Source organism: Antrostomus carolinensis, unplaced genomic scaffold (assembly GCF_000700745.2).
Source record: "Antrostomus carolinensis isolate BGI_N321 unplaced genomic scaffold, ASM70074v2 scaffold253, whole genome shotgun sequence".
NCBI classification, from domain to species: Eukaryota; Metazoa; Chordata; class Aves; order Caprimulgiformes; family Caprimulgidae; genus Antrostomus; species Antrostomus carolinensis.
This window is the reverse complement of record NW_010307255.1, coordinates 1-13,495: the sequence shown is the minus strand read 5'-3', so window position 1 is coordinate 13,495 and position 13,495 is coordinate 1. Positions and strand designations below refer to the sequence as shown.

At 34.6% G+C, this 13,495-nt stretch overlaps 1 protein-coding gene across 1 annotated transcript in view; it reads left to right on the top strand.

Moving 5' to 3' along the window:
* The window catches only part of LOC104522944 (CUB and sushi domain-containing protein 3), a gene marked incomplete at its 3' end in the record, with an annotated part of 213,163 nt that extends 199,866 nt beyond the window's left edge, over positions 1–13,297 (top strand). The window contains exons 23-28 of the mRNA XM_010165366.2: positions 1,544–1,657; positions 2,343–2,438; positions 3,305–3,508; positions 6,288–6,412; positions 10,401–10,497; positions 13,193–13,297. Of these exons, the coding sequence (XP_010163668.2) occupies positions 1,544–1,657; positions 2,343–2,438; positions 3,305–3,508; positions 6,288–6,412; positions 10,401–10,497; positions 13,193–13,297 (741 nt within the window). The remainder of the gene's footprint in view (positions 1–1,543; positions 1,658–2,342; positions 2,439–3,304; positions 3,509–6,287; positions 6,413–10,400; positions 10,498–13,192) is intronic.
* Between the last annotated feature and the right edge of the window lie 198 nt (positions 13,298–13,495).

Here is a 13,495-nt window from a genome sequence, read left to right as displayed (position 1 = left end):
ATCTTCATAAATTATCAACATGATGGGACAGAGTGCACTCTCAGCAAGTCTGTAGATGATACAAAACTGGATAAGTGTCTGATACACCATATGGTTGTGCTGCCATTCAGAGGGGCCCAAAAGGCTCTGAGAAATGGAGAGACAGGAAGCTTATTAAATTCAACAAAAGGAAGTAGTCTGCAGCTAAGGAATAACCCTGTGCACCGTTACAGACTAGGGATCAGCTATCTGGAAAGCAGGTTTGCTGAAAATTTTCTGAGGATCCTGATGGATCCTTTACTTGTTGTAAAGGAGATGGGATGCTGGAACATTTTGCTCAGAGAGGTTGTGGAGTCTCCATCCCTGGAGATACTGGAAACCTGACTGGACATGGGCCTGAGCAATCTGCTCTAAGTGATTCTTCTCCAAGGAAGAAGACTGAACTAGATGACCTCTAGAGGCTTCTACTCTTATTCTCTGATTTCATTAAAGGACTTATACTGAGAATACTATTCATTAATCTAATATTATTTAAATTATAGCAATATTTTTCCTTATTTTTTAAACAGGCCAATTAAAAGACAGAAGTAAACTCATGTTTATTTCTCACTTTAAAAATGAAACTGAAAATTCTTTGATGAAATTTTTATCCAGTCAACTATTTTGTGCCAATTCCATCTGTTGTTAGATGCTTTCCAAACTCATTAAAAGTATCCAGATGTTACAGTGATGAAAGCCGTAGAAACATCTAGATATTTAGAGGGATGGAAAGTTCTCTTGCCTAGCTCTTGCCTGGTTAAAAAGGAGCTTACTTGTACTACCGTATTTTGATTTAATGGATTCCCTCAATTTCCTAAATTAATGACAGTATTACTACTATAATTTGCCTGGAATTTTAACAGAAAAAAAATCTCACAAATGGAAAAGTATAAAAAGCATAGAAATGTATTTTGTTTATTTTTGAGGAAATACGTAAGTTAGTGTTGTAACTGAAAATTCCAATAGAAGAGCTTCTTTGGGTACCGTAGCATTGTTGACCTTGTAAAATAAAGACACTTAAATGTCTTGTCAAAATGTGAATCCACAAAGTGCAGAGAAAAATATATTTTATTTTTAAATAGCATTGCTACAAAGCAGCGAAGGCCAAGATATTCCTGAACATAAATTCAGGAATAATTTGCATCCCAACTTTACATGTCAAGTTTGGACAGGTGACTTCCAGACTTTCAGCAAATGATTGAGAGTGAATCATTCTTTAGAATTCTTCTTCTAATCTCAGCTGGTCTGGTATCAGTCACTGATGTATTACAGTATTTCACCACTGATTTAATAAGAAATAATTAACTAATTAAGTGATCAGAAAAAACAGTAAAGAAATATATTTTTATTTAAATATTTTAAAACAATATATTAATGTATATTTTCTTCTCTTCTGTTTCTTTTTTGTTTCTTTTTTTTTTTTTTTTTTTTTTTTTTTTTTTTTTTTTCTTTTTCCTTTCTCTTTCTATCCCTCTTCTATTTGGCTATTGGTGCCTATTGCTTTTTCTCCTTCCTGTTTGGTCAGTTGTTTTTGGCCAGTTTGTATTTTTCCAGACAGCACTCCATGATGTAGTTGAAGTATATGATGGCCCAACTCTGCAGTCAGCTTTGTTATCCTCTCTCTCAGGATCTCATTCAGGTATCCTTTAATAGAACTGTCATTAAACCTTTATTTATTTTTTATGAAAATAGAAAGATAGTGTAGTCAGAAAAAATAAAAGAAAAAATATGATTGTCATATTTTCTTAGATACAATTCAGACAAATATATGAAATCAGGATTTTGAACTAAAAGCCTAATCACTCAAAATTCTTCACGTTCATTAATAAAGAAGTAAAACGGAATATATTTTCTTTAATTTCTTTTTTCTTCTGATATTTAGCTATTATAGTGAATGTTTTGGGCTTCTTGCTATGTGTCTTTATGATTTTTATCTAGTGAGAAATCTGAAATGAGTATTATATATTTAAAAGGGAAACCACTGTGTAATTGTAGCAAAGTAAAAATTGTATAGATTATGCGCATGTTGACTCAATTAAAAGAGGTATGGGGTTTGGTTGTTTTGTGTTAGTTTGTTTGGGGGTATTTTAAGGAAAAAAACCAAAAAATATTCCTAGGAAGTGAGATGGGTTTTAGTCCCCCTTTTCTAGAACAGCAGTACTGCCAACAAAAATATTGAAATCACATATTTCTTGTAAAGTTTACTGACGCAGAACAGGGTTTTGGGAGGGTTGTTTTTAGCTGCCAATATGTTGACAGGTATTTTGAATGCTTCTTTAGTAAAAAGTGGTTACGATAGCTTTCTATTTGCTTTGTTTGAGTAGGTGAATCCCTTCCATTGAGCTCAGGTAACCAGATCACGGTTAGATTTACCTCAGTTGGACCAATAACAGCTAAAGGATTTCATTTTGTTTATCAAGGTGAGACAACCTGGAAAAATGTGTACATTTTTTTCTTTCCATCACAAATTTTAAATCATCAGAGAGGAACAGACTGAGAATGTAGAGGAGAGTAATTGTTAACAATATAACAAGTTTCACTATTTCTGCATGTTTTGAAAAATCATCAGGACCATTCTTTTGTCTATATTTTGAAGGATAAATCAAATATTTAAGAAGGATAAGAGAGGTTTTAAATTTATGAAGACAGTTATACAAAGCAGCTGTTTCTGTTTGCTAATCTGGCTGACTAATGTTAGATCCATCTGTCTGCTCAAACTGGTTTATCTCTTAATTTAAACATTAATAACTGTAAGTGTTGTTACCTGTGGATGAATCAGTGATTTTGTTGTGATTAAGATACTTCTCTTGGTTTACATTATTAGCCTTTTACGGATCAAATGCAGAAATGGTTATACATCAATACTTTCTACTACAATTCATTCTTTCATTAAATTTAAATCCTGATCTGACAATCAGAATACACATTTAGAAATCCACAGGGATAAATGTAAATATCTAGCTGACACAGAAATGTTATTTTGGTACCATGTATTAGCTGTATATTTCATAGTTGTATTTCTTTTCAGTGCCAGTTTAGAAAGATTTAAGATTTTAATCTTGGCAAGGATATCCGTGCTATGCTTTTCTAAATAGTAACTCAGACATCAAAATTATCCAATCTGTATTGTGATGATTCATTTGAGGAATTGAATCATTATAAAAATGTTCTTAACTGGCAAATAACTGAATGTTATTTCCAATCATTTTGAATATTTAGGGTTCAAAATATGTATTCCTCCATCAGATCTAAAATTAAGAATCCACAATTGTTTGTATGTTTGCAGCTGTTCCAAGAACAAGTGCAACACAGTGTAGCTCTGTGCCTGAACCAAGATTTGGAAAAAGGATTGGAAATGAATTTGCAGTTGGGTCATTGGTTCTTTTTGAGTGCAATCCAGGCTATATCCTCCATGGGTCAACAGCAATTAGATGTGATACAGTACCAAATGCATTGGCACAGTGGAATGATTCACTCCCTACATGTGTTGGTGAGTTCTTAAGGCTTTTTAATAGAACTAATTACTGCCTAAAGTGTAGACTATTCTCTCTAGATGACTGTGTTCCCTCTTTGTTATCTGTACAGTATTTTATTCTTGCTTACTTTTGTTCACTTTCTTGTTCATTCAAGGTTAAGATTTTATTTGCCTTTCTTTTCTAACCTTGCTGTGACATTTCATGAGTTTCATGAATGTACTCTGCTGCTGTAAATTATATGTTAGCTTCTTTTACATTAATATCAGTGACAGTCCCTGGCTGTCCCTTAATCAAGACTCAGAAATACCAGTTTGTGCCCTGACTGCTTGCAAGACTAAGATGCTCTCACCTTGCAGATCTCAAACAAGATATTAGAAAGAACACTCCTATATTAAAAATTTAGAAATAGTTACGCTAATATTTAATTGCTTGTCAGAAAAAAAACAGTATTTTTTTCAGATCAGAAAATATACTTTGTCGCATTCTAGCTATACAAAATTAAATACTCATTTTTTTTTATTTTAAATTAAAGTGCATCCATTGACATTTATAAAGCTGATTTGCACCAATCAGAAATCTAGTGATTGTGATGAAGAGCCCTACAGTAAAGAGATAAAATTCTAATGGTACATTTTTCCATAGATTTATGTCAAGGGCAAATATGGCACATTTACATACTAAGTTTTACTGGAGTTTGGCTTGTTATTTTGTATGAAAACAAAAGGAAACAAAACAAAACAGTTGTTTATAAATTAATTTAAATTGGTTATAATTTGCACAGATGTTTTTGCAATGCCATCAAACTTGCCCACTGGTAACATCTATTGCAGTACCAACTGCATTATACATTAATTTTGTGCAAAATAAATACACTGAAAACTATTCATTTTGAGGACGAAGACATCCGAAGAACTCCATTCCCAACCAAAACAGTAAATATATGTATGAGTTAAAGTTACTTTACTTTTCTTGACAGAGAACAGATTTTTCTATAAAAATGTTTCTAATCCATTGCAAAAAAACACATGATATTAACTCCAGCATTAAGAAGTTCATAAGCAGAATTTAGATGAGTGGAGGAAAGAAAAATAGAGAACATTTTTTTCATTAAGTTGATTTGAATCTTCTGTGCTAATCAGCTGATGGTGCATGGTAGCATCTGAGTGCCTTTTAGTAAAATAAAAGATTTTCTCCAAAATACTAAAATTTTGATAGATATCAAGACTAAGTACCACTGGGTTAATATTAGTAAAATAAGATTAACCATCTATTATACACAAATAAAGTTTATTTAGACTGTTTCAGGCATAGGAACAGAACTACAATTTATATATCAATAAGATACTGAAGTATATGGCCATATTTCATTTATTCTCAGTGATTACAGTTTAATCTGTAGAGTTGTACTGTCTACCCTCTTGAAATGTATTCCCTTTGTTGGGGTTTTTGGTTTTTTTTCAGATATAATAACAAAGTGTTAGAATAATTATTTTGTCCATTGATCACAGTATATTATTGATATTTTAATATATAATTTAGTCTGTGAAAGAGAAAGCTATCTGTCTCTAGGCACGTTGAACTGAGAAAGGGCTATAGGCCACCTTATGTGTGAAAATTACTGTGCCAATAAAGGTGATAAAATATATATGAGGAGAAAATTGCATTGAACTAAATTAAAGTAGCAGACGTGACCATATTAAATTGCCTTAACTGTATTGAATGCTTGAATATTTCTTTCCAGATAGTAGACATCAATCATTCTGTCTGTTCATCCTTTTGTGAGTAATTACTTAAACACTTTAAGTGACACTGACCTTTAGTTTATCCATGTAGTTCCCAGCAGATTCTATCAATTATATGCCACGCAAAATGTAGCTATAGTATTCATTATTAAGATAAGTTGCATTCTCCCACCTATTTTCTAAATCGTCATATTTGTAACTAATGAAATCAGTTCAGAACATAGTAATGTTCCATAGAAGTGATATATTAGCTTCTAATGGTTTTGATAAACCATTCCATCAATCTTTTCCTTCAAATTCTTAAATACCAACAGAATATCTTTATCTAGATTAAGCTGTGATATTCTTTGTCCCTGTTAGAGCATCTAATAATCTAGACAATATATTCAAGTTGAACATTCGGAAAAGAAACTTGTTGGTACTGAATGCCTTTGTCCTATTTTATGCATAACACTCATTAATCCATGGGCATGGATATAATGAGTGCCATCTTGCAAGCATTTAGCAATTTCTTTACTAATGTAATATATGCATAGTCTCTAATGGGATAGCTCCTACAAGGAAAGAGAACAGTTAAGGAGTTGAGACTGGTGCTGCTAATTATTCAGACAATAAAAAATTATCAATATTAAGAAATAATATATCTTTTTAATGACATCTTTTTATCCTTTATACTAATACAATACATAACTGCTCAAACTTCACTCTTAACCCGTAGAAAAAATGGGATTTTTTTGTAAGAGTGCTATGAGACAATGGAATGGATTTAACTTTGTTAAAGGTCAAATAAATAAGAAGAATATGAGCATGAGTCTGTCAGGTAGAATACTGACATAATTCTAGTTTTCTCTTATTCTTTTTTGGTCATTTAAAATAAAGTTTTTGATATGTAAGATTTTATTTTCCTGAGGCAAATATAAATTTTTAAATGTAGCATAAATTTTAAAGTTTCCAGCCATGGTATACTGAACATTGTGTAAGGTTTTATAATAACTTTTCTGGCATCTGAAGCTTCATACTTTTTTTTCTTACCTTGTGCATTTCCTTTCAGTACCCTGTGGTGGAATTTTAACAAAGCGCAAAGGGACCATTTTGTCTCCTGGTTACCCTGAGCCTTATGACAACAATCTGAATTGTGTGTGGAAGATCACAGTACCAGAGGGAGCGGGGATTCAAGTAAGTATACTTGCTATTTGCTTGTTGTCATAATGTTTTAAACCGTTTTTCCTGATGCAAGAGCATGAAAAGATCATTTATTCATACATTTTTCTATCTCACTAATGATTCTTACAATGGAATTTATTTCCCATTTTTTTATTCACACAATTTTAAAAAGTTATAATGACAAAAATTTAAAAGATACACTTGTAATTTTTACTTAGGAAAAAAATCACCAATAATTTAAAATATGTTATTTCAATAGGTTAGTGATTTCTTGTAAGCCAGACAAAATAGAGAGGGTTTCCTGTATTTTTTTTTTTTTCCCTCTCCCAAAAGGAATAAATCTTCTTTAACAGAGTAAAGTTAAGTGGGTTGCTTTTGTGGACAAGTTAGATATGTTTTCCTAAAATCTTTGTTATTTACTCTATAGTTATGAATGTTTATTGTGATGTAAAGACACCAGTATGTTTCAACACGAGATGGGAATTGGTGGTTTAAAATATTGTCAGAATTCTCCTTTAATAAAATTTAGATTAAGTTCATGGAATACATAGCACAAAAGTATCAATTAAGCTAAGTCATGTATGTCTCACTCTTTAGATTTCACTAAAGAAATTGACAGAAATCTGGTTATTGGAAAGGCAGTTGAGTTTAATAAATTAGGACTTCTAAGCATCATCTGATCAAATTCCTAGCAAAATGCATATCAAGAAACCATGGTAGTAAGTTTTCTATGTCTACCTTTGGTTCAAAATATAACCACAGTAGAAAATGAATAAATAAAGAGCTTAGTTTCTGTAGGTAAAGATGTAATAATGAAAATCAGGAAAACCACTTGGGACAATTTATTAAAGCTTTTTAATAAATTACATCACCAAGCTTTTAAGTTACTCTACTGTGTCAAAACAAGTTTTAAAAATAGTATAAGTTTATGCTTTGCTACTTTATAAGCATTTGGAAAAATCTATTTTTTTTCTTTTAAATAACTAAAAATACTTAAGAAATATGTAAAAACTTTACAGAAGAACAAAGAGATCATCACAAATATAACCTAAATCCATATATGATAATATTTATAAGTTCAATTTTCAAAGTCACTAGTGCCCATTAACAATAGTATTTACTAACTTAAATCAGTTTTGGGAGTGATTTTGAGGGACACTTCTTGATTTAAACAGTTGACTAAGTTAGGATTCTTTGTTCTGTGTATTTCTTACACAATCAGAAAAGTAAGTTAAACACTGGGAGGATAGTTCAGAGGATTTTAATTGTCATCCTGACTTAAGCGATCACTGTTGCTTATTGGAAATGTTTATCTTTCATCACAGACTGCATTAGGTGATTAAATTACTAACTTTGACTTCAAGTTAGGTATTTAATCTGCATTATATTCTTCTGCTCCAGAGTAATAATAAAAAGATGTATTTACAGTTGCTTTTTACCTAGTTCTCCTCTGATTTTTTGCTGAGCTAACAAGTACCATCCTTCCTTTCTATTATCAGTTACTGAATAAATTATTAATTTATACTTGTATAAATGCAATGACAACAGACTAGTTTCATGGGCATACTTGTAATTAGATATGTAGAATGTTTAATGTCACTAAAGGAGGGTGATCATAATATTCATACTTGATCCTTTGAATCCTGTCTGATTTTCAGAGCTGGGTCTGAGGAATATTAAGTCCCAGATATACTAAACTGACTATAACTGACATAGGATCGATAAGACAGAGTATACATCAGAAATCATCATACCATTTTTACTGAATTATTTTTCACCACTGAACTTAGGTTTATATCTACTAATGACATTAAAAATGACATCAGAATTGTTTGGTTTTCATTTTTTCTTGTTGGGTTTTTTTTCACTCATAAGAAAGGGAAAAACTAAAAATACATATATAAAAAGTAATTATTACTGTGAAAATCAGCTACTTGAAGCAACATCTGAAGACTTGGGTGACTGATTTTGTCCAACCTTAGAATGCATGCAAATGTGGATATTCAAGATATTGTAATAACTGTTACTTTTTAGTGTTTATGCAAATGCATAAAATATCTGGACATTTTCCCTGACCAATATTTGTTCCTTCAAAGTAATAAGGACCCTTTCCCAACTTTAAAGAAAATTAAAATATTATATTGCCAATGCATATTCCCCTGTGAAATGTGTAGATGGAATTTTAAACTATTTAGCTATAACAGCTATTGATGTGTATGATTACATGGTTGAATTTGTTGAAACAGTGTGATCAGATGTAAATGCTGAGATGTCTCATACCAAATTGAAATGCAGATATTTAAAAGTAGATTTGGGTAAATATGAAGAGTGTGCAATAAAAGGCTGCCTTCTGGCACCTAACATAAATACCTTAAATCAGAAAATTAATCTACCATGGTTCCTTATAAAGCTAGGGCAGAAAGGCACCTTGTGAAGATAATTCAAAACACCTACTAGAAAGTCTGGCTCTGAATCACTACCTGAAGGTATGTCTGTCTATTTATTGACTACGTGGGGAGGTTAGCACAACTAACATCAGTTTTGCTAAAATAGATGTTTTAAATTAGGTGTTTTATGATGAATATAAAAACTATAGTCAGCACCAATCTAGCCCTGAAAACACAGCAAAAAAACCCCAAAAAACCTCCATTAGATAATTTGAAACTTGTTCTGAAGGTTTCCTAGGTGCCTGCACTTCCATTTCTGTATGTCTTCAGAAATATTCCTGACAGAGACAACATCTGTAAATTTCACCTAAATCCTTTGTGAACCAAAAAATAAAAAGAGAAGTATTACAGTTTTCTGAGAGACCAGATCCAGTGGGCCTCCTTCAGGTATCTAAAGCACACTAACAATCAGACCCTCTGCATTGCTTCACTTTAAAAAACAAAACAAAACAAATAAAATCATCTTCTGACTGTAGTATCTGAACAACTCCTAGAAAATTATAGTGCTTAAGTCCCCCATCCAAAAAACAGGTAGCCAAATGGAACATTCCTTTCACATAGAAGGAGGTCCAAGTCATATATTTCACCTAGAAAAATAACTTCATTAACTAGTTGTATTGGAACCAGTGCTTATTTCTTATTGAAGCTGTTCCATTTTGGACAAAATGAAAAGAAGAATAAGCAAGGCAGAAGAACAGTAAAAGAAGACTAATTCTCTAACTTAGTGTCTTAGTTACTCTTTTTTGAGAGTGGCTGAGGTTTCATTCATGCTTCTGTCACTCTTTAAATGCTTTTCATTAAACCATTATTTCACTAAAACAAACCAAACAAACAAACAAACCAAAATGCCAGACCCACTCATCGCCAAAACAGGACCAGGAACGGGGCATTTCTCTTCTTTGTGGGAGTGTTTTCACTGCATGAGAACAGATATATCCTCCCTGTTGCAATCTAACTGCTTACTGCTTTGCATCTCCTTATGAGTGGAAGGATGTTGTCATCTCTGGAAGGAATGAAATCAATGTTCTGCCTTTTGCTTGTAGCATGCTAGTGATTGCTTCTCTACAGGAGATGAGTAAATGATGAAGGGAACCAAACACAGGAGGTTGCTCTTACCTGTAGGTAGAATTGAACATGACAAGATAGATGAAGCAGCGTGCATCACTGTGGGATTTTTTTTAGCCCTGGATAAACTAGAGAGAATCACAAAGAAGCTGCAGTAATTGACAATAGTATGTTTTGTCTTCCCCTTGATGTCTACCCAACAAGGGAGTCATATTGTATACCCAGATGATTTTCACAGTTGTGTGACTCTTGTCAGAGGTATATGTGGTTATCACTAAGGGTCACGGGATTTAAAAGTCTGAATTGGCAATTAAATACAGAAAATGTTGCAGTGCAATTTTATTCTCTTAATGATAGTTTTCCATTCTCTTTGACAATGAGAGCAAGACACAACTTTTCGTGACTGAACGCAACAGAGCCTACAAATTACAGTCATCTTTGTGCTTGAATACAGAGGGGAAGACGTTTGTGTTCTTTTTTCTTCATAGGTGCAAGTGGTGAGTTTTGCCACAGAGCACAACTGGGATTCCTTAGACTTTTACGATGGTGCTGACAACAATGCTCCAAGGCTTGGAAGTTATTCAGGTGACTGAGAAGATTTTACAATAAGTGTTTCCCAGATTCAACTCTTTATTTTAAACACACAGCTCTTTCTAAGTCTTTAGTGTGTATGTATGTGCACACACAGGCACACACTTGAGTGTGTGAGATTTTTTCTCCTATAATCAACAACAGGGAGTATTCTTTCTGTTTTAAACAGTCATCTCTTAGCCGACTTTCATACAGCTGAATATTTGGAAATCTTAGAAATTAAATTCAGAGGCTCCCAAACTAGATATCTATTAATCTAATTTTTTTACCAACTCTTATAGCAGGGTCCAGAAATACAGATCTCTAAAAGGGATGCCTCTTGAAATTGTACATGACTAAAGGAAACATTCTTTATCCTTGTTTGAGATAAATGATACAGTTCTGTTTGCCTTACTTTTTCTTGTTTTGTTTTATTTTCCTTTATTCTCCTTCATATGTAAGGAATGAGATCACAGACAATAACATGGTTGTTTTGTCTTATGCTGTTTAATAAATAAATAATCAATCAATCAATCAATCACATTTTTAAGAAGAGCCCTAAAAATATGTTCAGAGCTGCTTGATATATTTGGCTGTTCTTTTTTAAATTATTCCAGTTACAGTATTTACTCTTGCTTTTATGAAAATCCTAGTGAATATTTCTCCATTTATGGATAAAAGCATGTAAGATTCAGACATATGCTTCACTGGGTAAAACACTGACTCAATGGCTGAGCCCAAAGAGTTGAGATGGAGATAAATCCAATTTGTGGCCAGTCACAAGTGGTGTTCCCCAGGGCTCAGTAATGGGGCCAGTTCTGTTTAATATCTTCATCACTGACCTGGATTGAGTGCAGACAACACCAACAAGTTGGGTGGGAGCGTTGATCTGCTTGAGGGTAGGAGGACTCTGCAAAGGGATCTGGACAGGTTGGATCGATGGGCCAAGGCCAATTGTATGGGGTTCAACAAGGCTACATGCCAGGCACTGCACTTAGTTCACAACAACCCCATGCAACACTACAGGCTTGGGGGTGAGTGTCTGGAAAGATACCTGGCAGAAAAGGACCTGGGAGTGTTAGTCTACAGCTGGCAGAATATGAGCCAGAAGTGTGCCCAGGTGGCCAAGAAGGAAAATAGCATCCTGGCTTGTATCAGAAGTAGTGTGGCCAGCAGGACTAGGGAAGTGATTGTCCTCCTGTACTCAGCACTGGTGAGCCCATGCCTCTCATGCCTCGAATGGAAAAGGACATTTCCCCCCCCCCAAAAACTGGGTGTGCTGGTGGACAGCAAGTTGGCCATGAGCCAGAAGTGTGCCCTTGTGGCCAAGAAGGCCAACAGTATCCTGGGGTGCATTAAAAAGAGCATGGCCATCAGGTCAAGGGAGGTTCTCCTCTCCTTCTACTGTGCTCTGGTGAGGCCACATCTGGAATATTATGTCCAGTTTTGGGCTCCCCAGTTCAAGAAAGACAGGGATCTTCTAGAGAGAGTCCAGTGGAGGGCCACAAGGATGATGAGGGGCCTGGAGCATCTGCCTTACGAGGAGAGGCTGAGAGAGCTGGGACTGTTCAGCCTGGAGGAGAGAAGACTGAGAGGGGATCTTATAAATATCTATAAATACCTGAAGTGTGGGGGCCAAATGGATTGATCTGGGCTTTTTTCAGTACTACCCAGTGACAGGACAATGGGCAGTGGGCAAAAACTGCAACACCAAAAGTTCCATACAAACTTAAGGAAAAACTTCTCTACTGTACGGGTGTCGGAGCACGGGAACAGGCTGCCCAGAGAGGTTGTGGAGTCTTCATCTCTGGACATGTTCAAAAACTGCCTGGACACTTTCCTGTGCAACCTGTTGTAGGGAACCTGTTTTGGCAGGGAGATTGGACTAGATGATCTCCTGAGGTCCCTTCCAACCCCTACAATTTGGTGATTCTGTGAATACTGTGTTCAGTTTGGGCCCCTAACTACAAGACAGACATTGAGGTGCTGGAGCATGTCCAAAGGGCAACGAAGCTGGGGAAGGGTCTTGAGAACAAGTCTTATGATGAGCAGCTGTTGGAGCTGGGGTCATTTAGCCTGGATAAAAGAAGGCTCAGGGGAGGCGTTATCACTTTCTGGAACTAGCTGAAAGGAGGCTGTAGCGAGGTGACTGTCCATGTCTTCTCCCAAGTAACAAGTGATAGGACAAGAGGAAATGACCTCAGATTGCACCAGGGAAAGTTTAGATTGGATATTAGGATATTATTTCTTCACTGGAAGGGATGTCAACCATTGGATCAGGCTGCCCAGGGAAGTGGTGGAATCACCATCCCTGGAGGTATTTAAAAGACGAGTAGATGTGATGCTTAGGGACATGGTTTACTGGTGGACTTGGCAGTGTTAGTTTTATGGTTGGATTCAATGATCCTAAAGGTCTTTTCCAACCTATATGATTTTATGATAATATAAATTTATATTAGACCCTGCTGCCCTGAGTGTGTTCAGTTCAAATCTCTGTTATTGTGGTGCACTGAAAATGTAATAAAACTTTTATAGGCACAGATAATTTATAACATCCTGGATGGCAAAATATGTCTCTCTTCTATTCTCTCTCCTTTCTCTCACCATTTACCTTTTTGTCTTTCTCTTCTTTTGTATACATACACACATTTATGTATGTATTTAGTTCAGTTTCTGTGCATTTCAATAATATTTTGATTTCTCTTTTCAGGAATAACCATACCTCCACTCCTCAACAGCACATCAAATAATCTGTACCTAAATTTTCAGTCTGATATCAGTGTTTCAGCTGCTGGATTTCATCTTGAGTATACAGGTAATGCAGAAATGTTCAATTAATTAAAAGTGCTTGCTGGTTCCAGACATCAGGTGTATCTAACTATATGAAAGCAGAATATTCAGTTTTATTGCACATAGTGAGCTACATACTGTTCTTTCAAAGTTATTGGTAAAATCCTCATTTAAATCCAAGAGAGCAAGATCAGTCCTTGTGGTGGGTTGACCCTGGCTAGAG